The 22,466-nt window shown below is 45.8% G+C and overlaps 1 protein-coding gene across 2 annotated transcripts in view; it reads left to right on the top strand.

Annotated features, from left to right (window-relative positions):
• Nucleotides 1–19,048, top strand: part of WIPI2 (WD repeat domain, phosphoinositide interacting 2) — a 55,041-nt gene extending 35,993 nt beyond the window's left edge. The window contains exons 6-12 of one of the 2 annotated variants that reach the window (XM_004380835.2): nucleotides 352–444; nucleotides 7,816–7,886; nucleotides 10,750–10,857; nucleotides 12,950–13,114; nucleotides 13,975–14,082; nucleotides 14,928–15,058; nucleotides 16,446–19,048. In XM_004380835.2, the coding sequence (XP_004380892.1) occupies nucleotides 352–444; nucleotides 7,816–7,886; nucleotides 10,750–10,857; nucleotides 12,950–13,114; nucleotides 13,975–14,082; nucleotides 14,928–15,058; nucleotides 16,446–16,558 (789 nt within the window). In that variant the 3' untranslated portion in view covers nucleotides 16,559–19,048. Of the gene's footprint in view, nucleotides 1–351; nucleotides 445–7,815; nucleotides 7,887–10,749; nucleotides 10,858–12,949; nucleotides 13,115–13,974; nucleotides 14,083–14,927; nucleotides 15,086–16,445 lie in introns of both variants that reach the window. The other variant, XM_023735369.1, reaches the window with a different exon arrangement.
• The last annotated feature ends 3,418 nt before the right edge of the window (nucleotides 19,049–22,466 follow it).

Genomic DNA, 22,466 nt, shown 5'->3' with positions numbered 1-22,466 from the left:
GTGTAGTCTGACATCTCATTTCCTGGGCTCAACAGCAGTTTCACTGCTTCCCTTTTTTAGTGGCAAAGCAGGTCTGGTTACCTCTGCCTCCAGGTATATCACTGTGTTCCCATGGGTTTGAGCTCAGCAGTGTGAGTTTGGGGAGAAATGGAGAGAAGTGTCTAGATAAAGCAATGGGCTTTTCTTAAGGCTTTGAGCAGCATTCCTTGCCCCTGGCCTTAAATCCAGTGGATTTGGTATCTGTATTGACTGTGATGGTGTTTCAGTAACAGCAAGTTGGCATCCTCAGCCTCCCATTTATGTGGAGTCTCTGCCGTGTGCACTTATGTCTTGCTGCTCCCCCCTTTGCAGAGAGCTGCAAACATGATCCCAGCTCATGACAGTCCTCTGGCAGCACTGGCTTTCGATGCAAGCGGCACCAAACTTGCCACTGCTTCAGAGAAGGTGAGTCCTGCTTGGTGGTGGCCCGACTAGGGACTGATCTGATGCCCTCCACAAACCTTGCCCTTCTATTCACACCGCTGGGTTATCAGAGTAGCTCTTCTGTCAGCCAAATCTCAGAGATGCAAGGCTAAAGGACCCACCTGCTAGGCTGTCGGTCAGGCTGACTGGGAATGAGTGGAACCACACTCTATGCTTTTTCTGACAATAAAGGTCATACACGTCTATTCTAGAAAGTACAGAAACTCACGAAGGAGAAGAAAATGCCATTCATAATCACGCCACTCACTCATTGGTTTTTTTTTAAATTATGAAAGCAGCATCTGCTTATGATAGAGAACGTAGAAAATAATGAGAAGTACATGAAAGCAAACACAGAATTCCACTCTCCAGAGCTGCTCTGAGCACATTTCAGTGTATTTTTTTACATTTTTTTTAATTCATTTAACAAAGTTGGTATCAGACTATATGTATAATTTATCATCTTTTTTTTCTCTGCCTGATATTGTATTTCTCTAATATGGTATTCAATTATGGTTTACTTAACCATGACCCTTTTGGAGCATTTATATTTTTTTTTTTATAATTTTGTTGTTGAGACTATACACAGCAGAATATCCACCAATTCAGTAATTTTTACATGTACAGTTCAGTAACATTGATTACATTCTTTGAGTTGTATGACTTATATTTAATGTTTTATTGTTATAAATTATAGTGTATGTAAATCTTGTATATAAATCTTTGTGTGTATCTCTGATTATTAAGAGATTCCAGTAAGATGAATTTTTGGGTTTAAAGGATCTGGCCTTTTAAAAATTTTTCTGTGTATAGAGTGAGGGGGCAGTGGTAGCTTAGCAGTAGAATTCTTGCCTTCCATGTGAGAGACGGGTTCAATTCCCAGCCAGTGCACCTCATGTGCAGCAACCACCCATCAGTGGAGGCTGGTGTGTTGCTGTGATGCTAAACAGGTTTCAGTGGAGCTTCCAGATTAAGACAGGCTAGGAAGAAAGGCCTGGCAGTCTACTTTCAAAAATCAGCCAGTGAAAACCCTATGAATCACAACAGTCTGATCTGCAACTAATCATGGGGATGATGCAGGACCAGGGAGCATTTTGTTCCATTGTGCATTGAGTTGGGGCTGACTTCGATGGCGGCTATGATAGTTAACGTTGTGTCGGCTTGGCTGGGCCATGATTCCCAGTGGTTTGGCAGGTATGTAATGATGGAATTTGGCAGTTATGTAATGATGTAGTCATCCTTCATGATGTGATCTGATGTGCTCAGCCAGCCATAAGGGGAGGTTCCTTGGGGGTGTGGCCTGCATCCAGTATGTATATGGATGTTCCGGCAAAACTTGCTTGCTTGCTGTGGATCCTGCATCCGACTCATCATCATCTGACCTCCTGTTCTTGGGACTTGAGCTGACTGCCTGCCATACTGCCTACCAAATCTTGGATTTGTCAGCCTCCACAGCCCTCGAGCCAGCAGCTTGCCATCTGACCTGCAGATCTTGGGTTCATCAGCCCCCGCAGCTATGTGAGTCAGGAGGAGCCTCCAGCCTGACACCTGACCGATGGACTTGGGACTTGCCAGCCTCTATAACCGTGTGAGCCATTTCCTTGAGATAAATACCTCTCTTCACATACATACATATATATATGCAGACTTCACTGGTTTTGCTTCTCTAGAGAACCCAGCCTAAGATAGCAGCTAACAACAACATACATAAGACAAAATTGCCTTGGCAGTCCGTTCAGCTGGAACCTCTTCTCTCTTAGGTCCCTGACAGTAAAGTGCGCTTATTCTCGTCCTGACTTGAACTGCCACATCTTTCTCTCTTTTGCATAATGATTCAGTTCTCTGGTCTTCTTTCTCTTGGAGATCTTTGTTCTCCTGGCTTCATTCATCTCTTCTGAGCTCAAAATACATTACAAATCCACCTTACTTCTTTAACTTTTCTGCATGAGTCTTTGTGACTTGAATGACATACCCAGGTTCCATAATAAAGATTCTACTGTTTATGAATCATGTCTGGAACTATGCTCTAGATCATTTATTTATACTCATTATCTTATTTGATGCCCTTAGTGATTCTGTAAGGTAAACAGTTTTCCATTTTATACTGAGGGCTCAGAGAGATGAAGTAATTTACCTGGATCACCCAGCTGGGCAGTGACAAGGGCATTGACGTCCGAGCCTGACTAGAGCCTGTACTTTCAGCACTCTTATACTGTCTCGTTATCACCCTGACCTTTTCTTTTCCCTTGGGCGTATCAACATGGCCAGAAATTCTTTTATCCTCTGATTTATCCAAGTCTTACCACCATAGTTTTAATTAGCTCTTGGAAAGGCCCTGAAGCACTTTATGGAATTTTAGGCCAATAAAAATGGAATAATATTTTCTGAACTATAAAGAGCAAACAGTTTATTTGCCTGTACACAGAATCCTCCTGTTGGTGGGACTAGCCCATCAGTGGCCTCCTGGGTGCTAGGCAGCACTGAGGGGCACAGCGTCATCATCCCTGCCCCACGGCTGCTAATTAATTAGGATGACACATAGGTTGTCATTTAAAAAGATGTTGTATAAATCTAAAGGTGTAGGCTATGAGGACAAAACTTGTGCCTTGCTTATTGTTGTATAGGTATGTCTAAAATACTTCATCCCACTCTTAAGTCTTACAAACTCACTATGGACACACTTCATTGGTGTTCCTTCCACACAGAGAGATCCACTGTCCTTAAACCAGAGCTTTGAACTGGTTCAAAGTGGTTCAGTCACAGCTGTTGTAAACAAGGGCAGCATCATACGCATTGCATAGCAACCAAATCTGTTGCCTAGGGGATTTTGACCCGAGTAGGAAACAAAACAGCGGTGCCCTGCTCAAAGATGGCAGCCAACTGTGCTGCTTTGAATGTTTCAGGAGCCTGATGCAGGAAATTGGATTATTGGCAGGACTGTGGAAATCAACACACATTCAAAGCGACGTGGTCAGCTGCTATCTTTTTTTTTTTTTTTTATACTTTAGATGAAGGTTTACAGAACAAACTACCTTCACATTAAACAATTAGTACATGTATTGTTTTGTGACGTTGGTTAGCAACCCCGCGACATATCAACACTCTCCCCTTCTCAACCTTGGGTTCCCTATTATCACCTTTCCTGTCCCCTCCTGCCTTTTTGTCTCTGCCTCTGGGCTGGTGTGCCCATTTTGCCTCTTTCTGTTTTATGGGCCTGTGTAATCTTTGACTGAAGGGTGAACCTCAGGAGTGACTTCACTACTGAGCTGAAAGGGTGTCCAGGGGCCATGCTCTCAGGGTTTCTCTAGTCTCTGTCAGACCAGTTAAGTCTGGTCTTTTTTTTGTGAGTTAGAATTTTGTTCCACATTTTTCTCCAGCTCTGTCCAGGACCGTCTGTTGTGATCCCTGTCAGAGCAGTTGGTAGTGGTAACTGGACACCATCTAGTTGTGCTGGACTCAGTCTGGTGGAGGTTCTGGTAGTTGTGGTTTATTAGTCCTTTGCACTAATCTTTCCCTTATGTCTTTGGTTTTCTTCATTCCCCCTTGCTCCAGATGGGGTGGGACTAGTGGAGTATCTTAGATGGCCGCTTACAAACTTTTAAGACCTCAGACGCTACTCACCAAAGTAGAATGTAGAGCATTTTCTTTCTTTATCAGCTATGTTATGCCAGTTGAACTAGATGTTCCCAAAGACCATGGTCACCACAGTCTCCAGCCCAGCAGTTCGGTCCCTCAGGGAGTTTGAATGTGTCCTTGGTGGTGTAGTGGTTAAGAGCTCTGGCTGCTAACCAAAAAGGTCAGCAGTTCAGATCCACCAGGTGCTCCTTGGAAACCGTATGGGACAGTTCTGCTCTATCCTATAGGGTTGCTATGAGTTGGAATCAACTTGATGACTACGGTTCTTTTTTTTTAATGGACCCTCCGTGACCTTGCCTTGGACACGTTGTGCTGGCTTCCCCAGTATCGTGTACTGTTTTACCCTTCACCAAAGTTAGCATTTAATCTATTGTCTGTTTAATGTTTTTCCATCCCCACACCTCCCCTCCCTCGTAACCATCAAAGATTATTTCTTTTTTTGTGTAAACCTTTTCATGAGTTTTTACGGTAGTGTTCTCATATAATAGTTGTCCTTTTGTGATTGACTTATTTCGCTCAGCATAATGCCCTCCAGATTCATCCATGTTGTGAGATGCTTCGCAGATTCATCATTGTTGTCTATCGTTGTGTAGTACTCCATTGTGTGTATGTACCATAGTTTATCTATTCATCTGTTGATGGGCATCTAGGTTGTTTCCATCTTTTTGCTTTTGTGAACAGTGCTGCAGTGAACATGGGTGTGTGTATGTCTATTCATGTGATGGCTTTTATTTCTCTAGGATATATTCCTAGGAGTGGGATTGCTAGATCATATGGTATTCTATTTCTAGCTTTCTAAGGAAGCACTATATCGTTTTCCAAATACCATTTTACATTCCCACCAACAGTGCATAAGAGTTCCAATCTCCCAGAAGCCTCTCCAACATTTGTTATTTTCTGTGTTTTTGATTTGTGCCAGTAATGCCAGGGAGAGATAGTATCTTATTGTGATTTTGATGTGCATCTAATAGCTAGTGATTGTGAGCATTTCCTCATGTGTCTGTTAGCCACTTGAATGTCTTCTTTGGTGAAGTTTCTGTTCATTTCCTTTGTTCATTTTTTAATTGGATTATTTGTCTTTTTGTTGTAGAGGTATTGGATTTTCCTATAGATTTTAGAGATTAGACCTTTGTCAGATTTGTCATAGCCAAAAATTTTTTCCCAGTCTGTAAATTGTCTTTTTACTCTTTTGGTGAAGTCTTTGGATGAGCATAAGTGTTTAATTTTTAGAAGATCCCAGTTATCCAGCTTATCTTCTGGAGTTTATGTGTTGTTAGTTTTGGTTTGTATCCTGTTATTGCCGTGTATTAGGGCCTCTGGCGTTAATCCTGTTTTTTGTTCTATGATCGTTATAGTTTTTTGTTTTATATTTAGGTCTTTGATCCATTTTGAATTAATTTTTGTGTATGGTGTGAGGTATGGGTCCTGTTTCATTTTTTTGCAGATGAACATCCAGTTTTTCGAGCACCATTTGTTAAAAAGACTGTCTTTTCCCCCATTTGATGGACGTTTTAGCCACCATCTTTGAGCGGGGCTCCCCTGTTCGTTTCCTACTCTGGTCAGAATCCCACAGGCAGCAGATTTGGTTGCCACGCAGTGCATAAGCAGTCCTTGTTTACGACAGCCATGACTGACCCATTTCGAATCAGTTCGAAGGCCTGCCTTAAACACCATTTCCTCAGATAACCACCATTCATCTCCAGCCTGACTTCAACGGCTGTGCAGTACCCCACTGTATGAGTTCACCAGAACGTACTTACACGGTTCCTGGGTGTTCTACATTTAGATTGTTTATAAACATGTCAGACATCCTCAACGAAAAATATTTGTGTGGGCCTTTTATACATTTCTAGAAATTCTGTTTCCTGCTTTTTAGTGGTCAGAAGTTTTCAGGCTTTATGTCATTAGAGTTTCTCATCTGTTCTTTTTTATAGTTTCTTTTTTGTTGTTATGCTAAAAATCACTCCAGTCTCTGAAGAAAAAATTTCGTTTTATTTGTTAATTTCTTTGTATTTATTTATTTTTATATTTAGTTGTTTGAACCTTCTAAAATCTGTATGGTTTAAAATTGAAGTTGAGTAAGTCCTGCTTGCCCATCAGTGTCAAATGCTACTGTTGGAAGGTTTGCCATTCTGTTACTTTAATACTGTAGCTCGATCTAGTATTCTTTAATATTCAGAAGTTGATCACCCTGTTCAGTTTTGTTTCTTCTCTTATGTATTCTTTCTTGTTACACCCTGTCTCCCCTCTCCACAGATCCCTATTAGTTTGGAGGTTGGAGGCAGGGGAATGGTGGGGAAATCAGCATCTTCAAAAGAACTGGTTTTGATGCAGAAGGAATGCTGTTTAACCATTTATTCATATTTGCTTTTTGTCTTAGACAGTCAAAGCTTTCTTAATAGAGGTCTTACAAAAAAAAGGTGATCGGCTTCCATTAAGACTGCGGCCAAATACGTGATCATATTGACAACAGCAACTCAAGAGGATAGATGAGAAGCTTAGGCGGGCAGTGAGTTTGTGTTAATGACGGTGAAATAGTTTGTTGAGAAAGGTTGTGTGTCACCTGGGCTGGGCTGTGGTTCTCAGTGGTATGGCAGTCGTATGATGTGATCACTTCCATGATAAGATGTGATATGGGATCACCTCCATGGTGGAATCTGCTGTGAGTAGCCAGTCAGTTGAAAGGGAGTTTCCTTGGGCATGCGGCCTGCATTGAATATGAGTTGACATTCTAGCAAGGCTTGTGGGCTTTTGCTTGCTCTGGATCCTGCAGCTGGCTCTGTTCATCTGACCTCCAGTTCTTGGGACTTCAGCTAGCAGCTTACCTGCCGTCTTGCCTGCCAATCTTAGGATTCGTCAGTCTTCACAGCCTATGAACAAGAGCCCTGCTTTCTGATCTGCTGATCTTGGGTTCGCCCTCCCCTGCGGCTACGTGAATCAGGAGAGGCCTCTATCCTGACCCACAAACTTCGGACGTTCTAGCCTCTACAATCTCATGAGCCATTTCCTTGATATAAATCTCTCTATATATGTACTTATATGCTTTACTGGTTTTGCTTCTCTAGAGAACCCAGCCTAAGACAGTAACCAACATCACTGAATTGTACATATAGAAATTGTTGAAGTGGTGTATGTTTTGTTGTATATATTTTCACTAAAGAAAAAACATCCAGTAAGAGTCCTGTAGCTTAATGGTCCTTTAAAAAAAAACAAAGATTACAGCCAGGAAAACCTATGGAACAGTTCTAGTTTGTAATACATGGGTCATCTTCAGTCAGAGTCAACTCGACAGCAGCTAACAAGAACAACGGTGCTTCCTAACAGGTAGCACGTAGTTAAATGGTTTTTTTTTTTTTTATCTTTAATAGCTTAAGTGTTAAATAACTTAGAGAAATAGAACTGTTATATTCTACTTTTGAATTCATGGCTATTAGTGTTTAGAATTAGTAGTAAGTTAAAGTAGGTTGATTTAAAGAAAACACGGAAGTAAACAATAGAGGCAGGGGGAATGTTCTGGTGTGCAAGTGGCAGAAGTGTGAAGGGGTGTGCAGAAGGCATGCCACGAGACTGAGCAGAGGAGAGGGCCTCAAGAACTCCCTCACTGGCCAGTGTGGAGCTGAAAAATGTACTGCATGTTTCATTTATTGTCCCATATGAAAGAAATGTAAAAAGTCTATTTTTACTTAGCTAAAGTGCTTTTTTTTTCCCCTGTTACAGGGGACCGTGATCAGGGTGTTTTCCATTCCAGAGGGACAGAAACTCTTTGAGTTCCGGAGAGGAGTTAAGAGGTAGAGTATGTAAATCTTCAAGATTAGTTCTGGAGGTTATATTTGGATTTCAGTTCTGTATTATCTATAACCAGGCGAGGGGAAACTTCAGAGAACAATGAGGAAATTCCAGGTAAATATACAAGCACTTCAGCCTCCCTCAATGGTCAGTTGAGATTAAGGAGTCTTCGTCATGGAAGGTAAAGGAACATTTTTATAAACGCAAACTGGGCGTTCATCTGTCTGTGATCCTACCTGGATGTAGAGTGATGACCAGTAGCCTGGAGTGTGGACAGACCTGCAGAACCAGGCACCTGGTACCATTGCTGAGGCCTCAGCTGGCTCTGGTGTTGCACGGTAGTGACCCCACGTTAGCCTGGTAAGCGTGCACCTTTCCTCATTCTCCACTCTTGAGAACCTGTAACCAGCTCCTCCATCTCCCCACTCACCCCCAGCACATGGCCTTGGCTCTTTCTTTTAAAAAAAACACAGTTGGGAGTTCTCTCAACTTTCTACCATCCATACTAAAATGTGTCCGTACTTAGCACTCCCTTCCTTGGCTGCTCCTGATTAATCCTGGCCCCTCTGCTGTGTTGACTAGCAGAATGAGGGAGGGGTTGCCCCAGTGCCCCAGCTCAAATCCTGGCTGCCACTTGCAGCTGTGTGGCCTTGGTCAGCATCACTCAACCTTGCGGAGTCTCATGTTCCATCTGAAATGAGGAGGTGATGGTGCTGCTTGGCACATAGGCAGTGTTCAGTAGATGGTAGCTGTTAGATTCCCCACCCCGCACCCCACCCCCAAGCTTCTCTGGGGACCTCATACTGTCTCTCATTTCCCTCTCCCCTCTGTGGGTTCGATCCTACAAATACAGCAAATGCATCTTCCGTCTTCAGAACCAAAGCCAAACACTCCACAGCCCCTTCCAGTGCCCGCCTGCCTTTGTTTCTTTGGCTTTTTTCCCTGGATTTTCCTTACCTGACATATTTCTGGTTTTTTCCCTTCTTTTGCTGCTCCTGCTCAGTTTTTTCCTCTTATGTCTAGTGTCTGCCCTGCAGTCTCTGCTTGTGCACCCTATGAACTTCCACACCCTTCCTGCACAGGGACGTCTGTATCTGTGCCTGTGACACCCACGTCTGTGTATTCAGCCCTGGCTTCTCTCCTACCATTTTCCTGTATGTCTCCTGCACACTGGATATCAGACACTTCAACCTCAGCCAGGTCACAGTACACCCCCTCTGCTCCTCATGCCCCATGTTCCTTATCTTGGTCAGTGTCGCCCCTGCCCACCTCCCCGGTGCCTGGCCTGAGGGACCACTTAGGGACCAGGTGTGAGTCCCCCATCCAAGTCCTCCGCTTCTTCCAGTCCCCACTGCCACCCCTCCTAAATCACTGTCCAGTTGCTGGGGTAGCCTGGGCTCGCCTGTGCTCTGCTTTTGGCCTCTTCAGTCCATTCTCGTGATCTAACCTGAGCTCTTCCTGGAAGATGTAAAGATAATCAGGTCACATCCCATTTACGTAGTTCCCAGCACCCTTGTGTTATGTGAAGCCCGGCCCCAGGGCTGGGCCCATCCATGTCCAAGCCCATCTCTGCGCCACTGTCCCTGCTCTCCCCAGTCCAGCCACACTGTGCCTCCCTCTGTGCCTCTCTCTTCCTGGGCTGGCCAACTTCTGGAAGCCTCTGATCTGAGTGTCCCCGTCAGGGAGGCCTTTCCCTGATGGTCACTGGCTGAGTCCCTGTGCTGTGTGCCCTATCACATCCTCCACATTCCCCTTTAGTGCTCCATGGCTTGTGGATAACATCCACACCCCCACCCCACACACACACATCTGATCGCGCTGTCGCGAGGGGGAGCCAAGCTCTCTGATTTCGTCTCCAGGGCTCTGGTGCAACCTCAGGTGCACTGGGAGCACTCAGTGAATACTCATGGAATTGAATAGAACCACTTACCACAGCAGGGTAGAATGTGCCTTGTGTTTCTAGGCAGAAATTTCCAGTTTACTTAATGGCTCTGGGATTTTTACATAGATTGTTAAAATGTACCATAGAGATTTAGCATGTTCAAAGTTTTGCTTTATTTGTAAACATTATCAAGGTCACTGGCTTATCCTCTTGCATGTTAAGAATTGCTGTAACCATAAAGAGAAATGAAGTTCTGATTTATGCTACAACATGAATGAACCTTGAGAACATAATGCTGAGTGAAATAAGTCAGATGCAAAAGGGCAAATATATGATCCCACATATATGAAATATCTAGAGGAGGCAAATGCATAGAGACCAAGAATTATTAGTGGTTACCAGGGGTTGGGGGGAGGGGGAATGGGGAGTAATTGCTTAAGGGGTACAGAGTTTTTGTTCGGGGTGATGGAAAAATTTAGAAAAGGATAGCAGTGATGGTTGCATAATACAAATGTAATTAATGCCACTGAAGTTGTGCATATAAAAATGGTTAAAATGGCAAATGTTTTGTTATATATATTCTACCACAGTAAAATAAAAGAATCACTATAATTTAAATCACTGAATTTCCCCTTACTAACTTTAGGACTGTAAGTCCACCCTAACTGAGCTAAGAATGGTTTAATGAAGTCTTGATTCTATTTCTTATTTGGAATTGCATAGAAAAATAGACTGTTGATGGAGATATTAAAGAATTACTTGTACTTAGTATTAACTTTCAGACATTTTCCTCTCTCAATATTTTTTCTGAGAAGCTGGCTGAACAGGAGTGAGATGGATATCAGTAGACCTAAGTCGGCCTGCTACGGAGACTTGTCCTCTCTGTCACTTTAGTTATAAACCCTGGTGAAGTGCCACTTGTCCCCTAACCAGTGTTCCTGGTGACAGCGTAACAAGACCTGTGCCTTGCACCCTGTCCCCAGGTGTGTCAGCATCTGCTCACTGGCCTTCAGCATGGACGGCATGTTCCTCTCCGCGTCCAGCAACACGGAGACTGTGCACATCTTCAAACTCGAAACTGTGAAGGAAAAGTAAGTGGCAAAGAGACATTCACTGAAAAGCAAAACCACTTCTCCCAATGTATACTGCCTGGAAGAGAACATAAGTACAGACGCGGTCCTGGTTTCTTTTAAACCCGTTTTTTTTTTTTTTTTTTTTTTTTTTCAGTTGTACTTTAGATGAGGGTTTACAGAACAAAGTAGCGTCTCGTTAAAAATTAGTACACATATTGTTTTGTGACTTCGGTTGCCAACACTGTGACATGTCAACACTCTCCCCTTCTCAGTCTTGGGTTCCCTATTTACCAGCTTTCCTGTCCCCTCCTGCCTTCTAATCCTTGCCCCTGGGCTGGTGTGCCCATTTAGTCTTATTTTGCTTTATGGGCCTGTCTAATCTTTGGCTGAACGTTGAACCTCAGGAGTGACTTCATTACTGAGCTCAGCTAAAATGGTATCTGAGGGCCATACTCTCGGGATTTCTCCAGTCTCTGTCAGACCAATAAGTCTAGTCTTTTTTTCTGTGTGTGTGTGTGTGTGTGTGTGTGTGTGAGAATTTTGTTCTACATTTTTCTCCAGTTCTGTCTGGGACCCTCTATTGTGATCCCTGTCAAAGCAGTTGGTGGTGGTAGCTGGGCACCATCTAGTTATGCTGGACTCAGTCTGGTGGAAGCTGTACTACTTGTGGTCCATTTGTCTTTTGTTCTAATCTTTCCCTTGTGTCTTTTGTTTTTTTCATTCTCCCTTGCTCCAGACGAGGTGAGACCAGTGGAGTATCTTAGATTGCTGCTCAGTGGTCCTGTTTTTTGACACTGCCAGTAACGAATGTTGTTAGGTACCGTCAAGTCAGTTTTCTACCATGGCGACCCCATGTGACAGAGTAGAACTGCTCCATAGGGTTGTCTAGGCTGTAATCTTTACAGGAGCAGATCACCAGGTCTTTCTGCAGCAGAGCCACTGGTGGGTTGGAACCAACAACCTTTCAATTAGCAACTGAGTGCTTAACCTTTGTGCCACCAGGGCTCCTGTCAATAAAGAATAAGTGCCACCAAATCTAGGCTCAACAGTAAAATGGATTTTCCTCCTTTAAAATGATGCTTGAATGTGGGAAGTCTGCTCGAGAGAAGGATGGGGAGAAAGTTGAACCACTTAAGGGTGAAGAGAGATATCTTCTGGTCGGTACAAATGCCTGCCTCTTGACACTTTTCTTATAAACAGAAGTATTTTTGATGAGCCTGCCATTGGCATGAATACCGTGTCTCCTTTAACCTGCCTGTATGTAAGCCAAGAGATGAGGCTGTTTTCATTTTTAAAGCAGCTGATTTAAATTATGCATTACAGTAATGAATATGTGTGGTGAAGGGGGTTCTTTTCTTAAATTTTAAAATGACGGTCCCACTGGGATCAGTATTGTTTATTTATACTCTCTCTTATTCCAGGAAGCATTTAGGATAACTTAGAAAATATACACAAGGTGAATAACAACTACAGAAGGGGCTATAGGAAAGTAACAGCTTGACTAAGATTGGTACTCATAAAATACACTACAGATTTTGGAGACTTGCTGTTAGAAAGATCTAGAGGGGCTTATCAATTTGGCTCTAACGTCCTCATCATTTGCTGTAAAGGGGGAGCCTAATCACTTGCCAAGGAGCCCTGGTGGCACAGTGGTTAAGCACTTGGCTACTAACCTAAAGGTTGGCCGTTTAAACCCACCAGCGGCTCCATGGGATAAAAGACCTGGTGGTCTGCTCCTGTAAAGATTGTAGCCTAGGAAACCTGTGGGCAGTTCTACTCTGTCACCTGGGGTCGCTATGAGTTGAAATTGACTCGATGGCACCCAGCAACAACAGTCATTTGCCATGAGCCTGGCCCCTAGGGAGCGTGGCCTTGCCTGGTTCTGAGATCTGAGAGGGTTTCTCCCTCACCTCCCAGGAGGGTGTGCTCACGAGCGTGGCCTCAGGGCCTAGGGGACTCTGTGTGTTTCCTTCAGCCCTTCTTTTCATGGCATGTAGGTGATCTCTTCTTCAGGTGTCAGGGTTGACCCTTGTCTTTGTGGGAGGGACCATGGGTGCTTTTTGTCATAAGGCATGTAGCTTTGTTGTCTGAGCAGGTGTCCTTCTTGCAGACCCCAGGAGGAGCCCACGACCTGGACTGGCTACTTTGGGAAAGTACTCATGGCCTCCACCAGCTACTTGCCCTCACAAGTCACAGAGATGTTCAACCAGGGCAGAGCCTTCGCCACCGTCCGCCTGCCCTTCTGTGGCCACAAGAACATCTGCTCGCTTGCCACGTGAGTAGAGCACGGTGCTGACCTCCCTGGCCCATTGCGCTGTGACTGTCTCGTCAGAGAGGTCGTGTCACAGTGGTTGCTACAGGATACCAGAGAGGAGTGTGTGGGACCCCTGGAGTGTCTCCTGACACAAGAGAACTTGGATGGAACGTGGGGCTACATGGAGGGAAAGAACCAGCAAACACACCTGTGCAGTGATCACATGCGAAGGCTTCCTCTATGGTGTTCTGCTCAATTCCACAACGTCTTTCTCTCAGTTTTTATGGAAAGTATTTGGTGTTAATGAAAAACAGTCATGAAGTCAAACTGTGTGAGGTTGCCAATATTGAACCATTTTTGGCTGACAAAAGCAGCCATCTCACACGTTCCAAGGCCCTGTTCTAGCGCCAGGATGCAGGCTTAGGATGCACATGGGTGGGGTCTAATGAATTCACTGGGATTGGCCAAGGAAAAGACCACCTTTCCAATTCAGCACAACTTCGCGATTCCATGAACCTTATAAACATCATCTGTCCTTTCTGTCAGACCTAGCATAGCTGAAACGTTACAGGAAAATATCTGTCTACCCTTAGCAAGCAGAGAAACCATGAAGCTGGTCTTGCCCCAGCCTCCTCCCACAGGATCAGTGTTTATTCACACCGAGCACATCCTCGGCCTTGCTGGTCCAAGTCTTACATAGTATTGAATGTGTGATCGTTGCCATCTTATCCGTAGCTCATAAATGTGGAACTCTGGAAACTAAACCTGAGGCTCATTGGGGTGGGGTTTCTTCCCTAGCCATGCCAAAGCGAGGCTGCTGGTTTAATCAGGTACTTTTTGTGGATGCTGTGGTCCTGGAATTTGCTTTCTATCCTCACTAGAATTCAGAAGATTCCCCGACTGCTGGTGGGCGCATCCGACGGGTACTTGTACATGTACAACCTGGACCCCCAGGAAGGGGGCGAGTGCACCCTCATGAAGCAGCACAAGTGAGTCTGTGCGGCCCCAGCCTTACCTCTCTGTGCGGCCTGTCTCGTCCTCAGCCCGGGTACCTCCGTGCCTGTTCATTTCCTTGGGACCCAGTGACTCGGGAGGGGACTGCCAGTGTGGCTGGCCTGGGGGGCTCCTGAGCTTCGCTTTCCCAGAAAGAGTTGATTCTGCCTGATGGTGCTCCAGAAGATGCCGACCGCTGTTCTCCCCACCCTTATCAGCCCAGGGCCTGGTCTAGTGGCTGGGGCAGGGATGAGAGAGAGAGGAGGCCCAGGCCCTCTTCCTGAGACCCAGCTTGAGGAAAGGGCACAGCAGTGTCAGCACAGCCTAGCGCACACTCTCGAGGGTCAGCTCTCCCTGAGAGGCACATGTTCTCACTGGAAAGAGGAAGCCTCCTGGTTTAATCAGTGCTGGGCAACTGGGAAGGAGCACAGTTGGATGTTCTGTTTTACAGTTTCTTTTTTTATTCAGAAGTCCTGACAACAGTACAGTAATTCTTTTATAATTGAGGTGAAACTGGGGGAGATTTCTTTTCATAGCAAATTCTCTTTAGTTAAAAAATGAGGTAAAAAGAAACTAGTTTTAAAATTAAATAAAGATGAAGTAGGGTGGTCACGTTAGCTATACCTTGAGTTAGACCTTCCATGTAGAACTCTGAGTGAGCAGACACACAGGATGATGTTGAAGCCATCCTAGGGTGGTGAGCACCCTGAGTGCCCTGCCTGGGCTGACTTGCGTCCTGTGGCTGTGGCACCTTGAGGCCCTGCTGCCGTGAATCTTGTCCCTGGGTCTGTCCTTGCCACAAACGCTGAGTCTGGTGTTTATCTTCCTCTGCCTTTTCCAGGTTGGATGGCAGCATGGAGACAGCCAATGAGATCTTAGACTCTGCATCCCATGACTGCCCCTTAGTCACCCAGCCATATAGCACAGCCGTAGCAAAAGGTACTTATGTGCCTCCGTCCCCGACGAGACCTGGTAAGGGATGTGACACTCACCTGGAAGGTAAATCACGCCAGTGGCCTGCCTCTTTTACTTTTTAGACTTCGTGCTTTTAACCAAATCTCCTTATCAGAGTGGCTGGGAAAGGGACATGGGAGTTCTCAGAACCTAGGCAGGCTTTATAAATGAGTATTTCCAAGGTGTCTCAAGGCAGAATTCATTTTCTTCGTTTTTAAAGAAAAAATAATTGCAAGTCAGGGTCATTTGGGTACCAATTAATTATCCCAAGGCTTGCCACATCTCTGCTAAAATATTATCCAAAATTCTGTGCCTGCGAAGTATTTTTGTCTTTGGTCTTTCCCCTCCCAGCTGCCTAATCACCTAGCAGATGTGTATCGAGCACCTGCTTGGTGCCAGGTCCCCTCTGGGTTATGGGGGTGGCTGTGGCGGTAAGCAGGGCAGGCGCAGTGCACACCTTTAGAGCTGATGTCCTGCTGTGGAAGCTCGCCAGCGCCCACGTGGATAGATGTGGGTGATTTAGGCTGTGACATTTCTCCTCCCAAATGAGCTAGCTTTCTCCAAGCCATCAGGTCAAACTCAGGTTAAAGACCGTGTAGTTTTGCTCACGCCTGAGCCAGTGCTTGCTCACCACCGCTGTAAAGCAGCCCTTTCATGTAAACAAAGGGCTGAATGTCTCATAGCATCAATATCAAGCAGCTGTCACCGGTGTGAGAGTTACAGTCATTCTCCTTGTTCATTAAAGAGAACTTGTAGCCTGCCCGTTTACCACCTGTTGCCATGGTGTCAACTCTGACTCACGGTGGCTCCATGTGTGTCAGAGTAGAACTGTGTCTCACAGGGTGTACAGTGGCTGATTTTTCAGAAGTAGATTGTCAGGTTTTTCTTTCAAAGCACCTCTGGGTGGACTTGAACCTCCAGCTTTTCGGTTAGCAGCTGAGCGTGGTAACCAGCCCCTACTTACTGCGCAGGCATCTTTTTGACATAAATATCATCTTGAGCTGCCTAAGCTGCAAAAACCTTAGAACAGCAACAACCAAAAAAGCCAAACCTATTGCCGTCTAGTCAATTCTGACTCATAGCGACGCCATGTAACAGAGTAGGACTGCCCCATAGGGTTTCCTACGCTGTAATCTTTACGGGAGCAGATCCCCAGGTCTTTTCTCTCAAGGAGCAGCTGGTGGGTTTGAACTTCCAACCTTTTGGTTAGCAGCTGAGCACTTAACCGTTGTGCCACCGGGGCCCCTTGTCAGTCAGAAGAAAGATTAAAATTCAGAATGCCTCAACATGGTGTGCAATCATGGACACGCAGGGATGTTCCAAAGCCAGCCCCAGGTGTTTTGTCGCTGGAATGTGTGTCCTGTGTCCCCAGGCCTTTGCGTGTGACCTTGTGGTCTCTTTGCAGCCTACACAGATGACCTGGGTGCAGCAGGTGGCGCCTGTCTGGAGGAAGAGACAGGCGCCCTGCGGCTGGATGAGGACAGCGAGCATCCTCCCATGATCCTTCGGACAGACTGAGCCTGACCTATGAATTCTGACCCCGGAAGCAGAGAACACCGACTTGAGAGAGGACTTGGTGTTGTGCTGCTGCAAACTTTGACCTGAGTTGGGGGAGAGGGTGGCAGAGACTTAAAAACAGATCGTAGCTGTAGTCTAATTCCATACTGTTGAGAAAATACATTGTTTTCACTTCAGTGGCTTTTAATTCTGCTTATGAATTTTAGCTTTTTGGGATATTTGGGTTTTTTGGTTTTTTTTTTCTTCTTCTCTTTTTGCCAAAATTAACTGTTTGGTGAAGTCCTTGAACCCTTCTTGCTTTGCATGCATTCATGTGCCAAGCCAGCCTAGGAGAGCTAAAAGCCACGTCATAACAAACTGAAGTTGTTTGGGTTTTATATATGTATATACTGGTGAGTGGACGGACAGACAGTGTGGCGTTGCACAGCACGGTCTGGTTGGTGAGGCGGGTTCTGCTCTGATGGGTCTGAGGCCCTCACATGGGGCTGGCCAGTGTGCGGGGCAGCCAGAGGCTGGAGGAGAGCCCTCTCTCTGTGGACCGCCACCTGGACCATTCTTCCCCATTCTGTTTTGTTAATTAAATTCTTTCCAAGTTGGATGATCCTGGGATTTCTTCCATGGTGGACCTTGATTTTGCCTCTGATCTTGCTTTCCATGTGCGTACTGCAAGAAAGAGGAGATCTGTGATATGAAAAGCCTTCCCTTCTGACAGCAGGCGAACCAGAAAGGATGTCTAGGAAGACCTGGAGGGAAGGAAGTGGTCTTGTTTGTATAATTAAATGATCTGTTCTTTTTCTTTAATCTTCCTGTTCAATGAATTGTCTGGTTTTTTTTTTTTTTTTTTTTTTAAGGAATGTTTGTAGCTACTCCTCTGTCAAGAGAAAGCACAGAGTTAAAATTTGATGGGTAGCTGAACTGTCTCCTTTACCTGAGGTCCCCTGCCTGTCGGGGGCTCCTCCGATAGGTCAGGATGGTGGACAGAGCTGGAAGCCCGAGAGAGAAGTGGGCTGGGAACACCTGCTTCCCCAGGTGTTTATGTGCCTTTTGTATTTTACTCTTACAAAATCTGTTCAGCAAAGTGGTGAGAGAGAGATTGTGGTTACAAGTTTTAGTACTTGCCTAGCTTCCCTTTTCATTTTTACAGAATTAAAACAACCTCAGATACCTCAAGCTCTGCATTCCAAACCAAGACACAGAAAGGGTATATCCGTGCGGGAATTACAGTGGAGTTGATGGCATGAAGGCTATCAACTCTTTGGAATAGTGGAAGCTAAGGATATAGGTGAAAAAGCAAAATGCTGTGCTTGCCCCTGCCTCTTCACTTCCCCAGGCTTTTGAACAGAAGCGAGGGTCAGAGGCGCTTGTTTTCAGGTCATCCTTTGGATCCTGGTGGCAAAGTGGTTAAGAGCTTGGGTGCTAACCAAAAGTTCAGCAGTTCAGATCCACCAGCTGCTCCTTGGAAACCCTGTGGGGCAGCTCTGCTTTGTCCTGTAGGGTTGCTATGAGTTGGAATCGACTCGATGGCAACAGGTTTTGTGTGTGTGTCTTGGTAGTGTTCACGGAGTAGCTTGTGAAAGAGAAAGAGGAACTGAAAATGTTTCTCACAACCTGACATTAAGCAGTCCTGGCTTTTAAGTTCAATCCGTATTTCTGGAGCCGGCTTATAAAGTGGCTGGTTTTCCAATGAAATCCTAAATGCAAGTGTGTGCCCAGCCAAGGAAGAAAAGAGCTGCTTATGGCAGCAACAGGAAGCATTTTGTTAGGCAGAGGTGTAAGGAGGAGCAGACTGGGCTTTCCTTTAAAGTAGAATCTCTAGCGTGTCTGTCCTGGATCTGACAGAATGTGATTCACAGCAGTGTCCTCTGATTCACAGAGGGGCTGCTGAGCCCTGTCAGGTTATTTCTTTTCCAGAAGAGCCTTAGCAGAACACAGCCCTGACCAGGCCAGAGTCTTGTGGCGTAGGACCTGAAGAGTTCTCTCTCTCACTGTCTCTCTAGAGCAAGGCATTGGACACTAGTTCTTTGGTGGCACATTGGTCAGAGGGAGTGTTAATGGGGGGAAAAGTCGAAAGAATCCACAATGGAGATGTGGAGCCCAATGCAAGGGTTTCCTGACAACCAAAGAGAGAAGTGCATTTCATGTTTTGTGTTAAAATATTAATTTCAGTGTCTGCTTGTTAACTTTACACTTGTGATTTGGGGAATCAAATCTACTTTGCCGGGTTTCTTATAGTCAAAAGGTATGTGCTTTCATCTTTGGAATTGGTAGTCCTAGAAGATATTTGGAATTCACTCTTCCCTTTTGGCTTCCGTTTCCTCAACTTCATGATGAAGCGGCTAGAAAAGATGGTCTCTAATAGCCTGTGGTCCCCGTCTCCCGTGGGTGGCCCCCGGCAGAGCCGGGCAGGTAGGTGAGCACAGGGAGCTGCGCCAGCTGCTTGTCCTCTTGCGAGCTTTTCTTGTCTCAGTCCGATTCAACCTGTCTCCTCGGTGAGAGAGAGCCAAGAGTGCTTGTTGAGAATAAGGAAAGGGATTCATGTGTGTTTTCTGACTGACCACAGTGAGGATGGCCACGGGTACCTCCTCTGCTGTGGGTCAGTATCTGCATCACCTGCAGGCCTGAGACCTTGTGGCTGAGATGGGGAAGGAGGGGGGGAGTGGGAGCCACTGACGTGGTTGATGGTGGGCGTCCTACCATCTGCCGGAAACTTAGATGAAGGGGGACGCCGGCTGAACCACACAGAACACACATGTACAATTTTCTGGACTCCAAACTATACACCAATATTGATTTTTTTTTTTTTTAATTCTATTTTTCCAAACTTCAACAAAGATTATGGGGTCACAGAGGATGGAGGGGGAGATGGGACAAAAGCCCGGCAACTTCATGGACTAGTGTGAATTGGGACCAAATCTTTTGTATTTTCTAAAACGCTTAAATATGTAGTCAAAGAGGACTGAATTCCGTCCGGTCCTACAGCCCTCCAACAAGCTGTGTGACCTAGGGACTCCAGGTTCTGGGTGTGACGAGGAACACTAGGGCCCCAGGTTCTGGGTGAACAATAGGAACGATCCTACCTCACAGGGCTGTTGTGAGGTCGACTGTGATCATGTGTACCATGGGCTCCCTGCTCAGGGCCTGGCCTGCAGGGGGCACCCAATAAACGTTCAAACAGAAACTCCTGGGCGTAAACAGATGGTTTTTATTCAGCCCTGGTGTCTGAGTACAAAGCTGGGTGGGAGCAAGGTCAAAACCACCAAGTCAAGTTCACGCCCCTCATTGTGTGTGGCTACATTTTGTCCCTGCCCTTCTGAGTCTTTCATACTAAGAACAGTGAGTAGAGACTGCATGAGTCTGTCTTAGAGCTGGTGGGGCTGGGAGAGGTGCCACTCCCAAATCAAGCAATATTTCTGTGGCCATTAGGAGTCACACAAGTCAAACAGCCAATCCGTGGCCACGCCCATCACCACCAGGTCTGAGACAGCAGGGATCCCATGGCCTCCCCCTAGACCCACAGGAGGTCCCGTTCCCAGGGGAGCCTGGCATGATGAGGATGTGAACCCTGACTTCTCGTCTCCCCCCTGGGCACCCCATCAGGGACCCCAGGGGAGCCTGGCCAGGATGAGGACATGAACCCTACCTTTTCACCCTCACTATCCCCCCCCCCACCTCCAGCAAGCAGGCTCCCGGGAGCCCCACCACAGCCTCTGCCAGGGAGCAAGTGCTGTGGCTGCTTCCTAGTCAGAGCCGTTTGGAGCGGAGAGGAGAGAAGATGGAGTACGTTCTTGTTCTCAACAGCGGCAGTGGGCCACATGTAGAAAAGACTGGAAATGCTGATGGGGCCACAGCTCAGCAAAGCAAACAGGACAGTCAGGGCTGGGAGAAGAATCTCAGCTGTGTGCTCCTGGTCTTGGTAACGGCCAGAATGGCATAAGGAAGTTCTCAGCCCTGACTGGTGCATTCTCTTTGTTCCCTGCCCCAGAGCTGTGTGGATTTGACTTCTTGTAGGGGGAATGACTGCACCACTGGTCTGAAATGTCTGAGACATTTGTGACTAGCACAGCTCAAGATCCAAATATATTATTTTACAAGCAAGCTTAACAACAATAACAAAACCCTTGTGGTCGAGTCTGTTCCAACTCGTGGTGACCCCATGTGGGTCAGTAGAGCTGCGCTCCATAGGGTTTTCAGTGATTGTGACCTTTCAGAAGCAGATCGTCAGGCCTTTCTTCCAAGGCACCTCTGGGTAGATTCAAACCACCAACTTTTTGGTTAGTAGTCAAGCACTTAACCATTTGTGCCACCCAGGGACTCCTCTGTCAGCATACTTCAAGTGCACTCAAGCCATGGGTCTGCCATTTGGGAAGAGTGTTTTATGTGGAATTTTGGGTGTGTAGGAGAGTAACTTGGAGCCCTGGTGGCATAGTGGTTAAGAGCTAAGGCTGCTAGCCAAAAGGTTGGCAGTCTGAAAATACCAGCCACTCCTTGGAAACCCTATGGGGTGGTTTCACTCTGTCCTATAGGGTCACTGTGAGTTGGATTTGACTCTACAGCAATGGGTTTTTTGGTTAGAGTAACTTACTGAAAATACATGACAGTTGTGTGCCCAGTAGACAGGTTTTTCTGGTGTCTATTTTAGTTTTTTTTCCAGGTCATCACACTCTTAGGCCCACAGTGGACCTTTTCATCCTTTGGATTTGTGAACAACAAAAAAAATCGATGGGTTTTGAGGTGTGGCCAGCTCTTCTTGTCCTTCCCCAGCATCTGACTAGGGAAGTCTTTAATTTGGAAAAATTAAAGCTTCCTAAAGCTCAGCATTGAAAGGGACTGTTTTGATTCGTTGGGCCCTACACTCTGTTATATCCGTTACTGAGTTGTAACTTACATGTATTTCTTTTCACATTTCCTTTTTAGGGGAAACTGTGTTGCTAGAGTAAGAGTGAATGTGTATATATCTGAGAGTGGGGGTGGTGTCTGAGGATGTGTGTCTGAGTGTGTGTGTGTGTGTCTGAGAGTATGTGTGAGTGGGTGTGTGTCTCAGAGTGTGTGTGTCTGAGGGTGTGTGTGTCAGTATCTGTGTGTCAGAGAATAAGTGTGTGTGTGTGTCTAAGCCCAGGTAAGTGTGCTTACCTTCCTTCCCAAATCTGATTGAAAGTCCGCTACTGTTAGCATTTTATTACTGCATTAAGAAATTAAATCTGTGCTGTTATTCTGGGTTTTTCCATTGATTTATTGCCAACTCACAGGCCATACATTTAATTTGTACCATATTTAAACTCATCGTAATTCTACTTAGAATATTATAGCAGAACATGAGGCTTCTGAAGGCAGACTAAAATCTTGTATACAGGTTTCCATTCAAAACGGAGTTCCCTCCTTCGTGTGTGGTACCATCTACTAGAACCCTCTGCCCTATCTGAAAGATCATGAGAACCTGAACTTCATAGGGTGGGTAGAAGGAAGCCCATTAGGCCTCTTGGACCTCCTGAAGCTGTGGGATTTGGTTGGTCAGAATGGTTGACCTTGTAATAGGGTGGAGATAGATGAACTTACTCTTATTTGTGTTCTTGCCACACCATTTTTTGGTTAAAGTGTTACTTAAATGCGGTACTAGGTTGGCAGCTGCTTCTGAGAGTGCATCCCCTTGCTGAATTCTCCCTCTTTAAGTTGGAGAATTTGTTCCTTTCACCTGAAAAGGCCAAGAAATGCCTCTTGTACGTCCTGCCCTACTGAACAGGCATGCAGTGGCCTGACCCACCGCTCCCCAAGTTCTGTAAGGCGGACGGATGCGGGCTGGCCATCCCCTGGGACCAGTTGCCTCTCTTCACTACCACCCCAAGTTTGTCCAAGGACACCTCGACACAGCATGGATCTCCCTGGGAGGCAGGCACCAGGCCCTGTGCCTCTT

Source organism: Trichechus manatus, unplaced genomic scaffold (genome assembly GCF_000243295.1).
Source record: "Trichechus manatus latirostris isolate Lorelei unplaced genomic scaffold, TriManLat1.0 scaffold00077, whole genome shotgun sequence".
NCBI lineage: Eukaryota > Metazoa > Chordata > Mammalia > Sirenia > Trichechidae > Trichechus > Trichechus manatus.
This window is presented reverse-complemented; position numbering and strand designations above follow the sequence as displayed.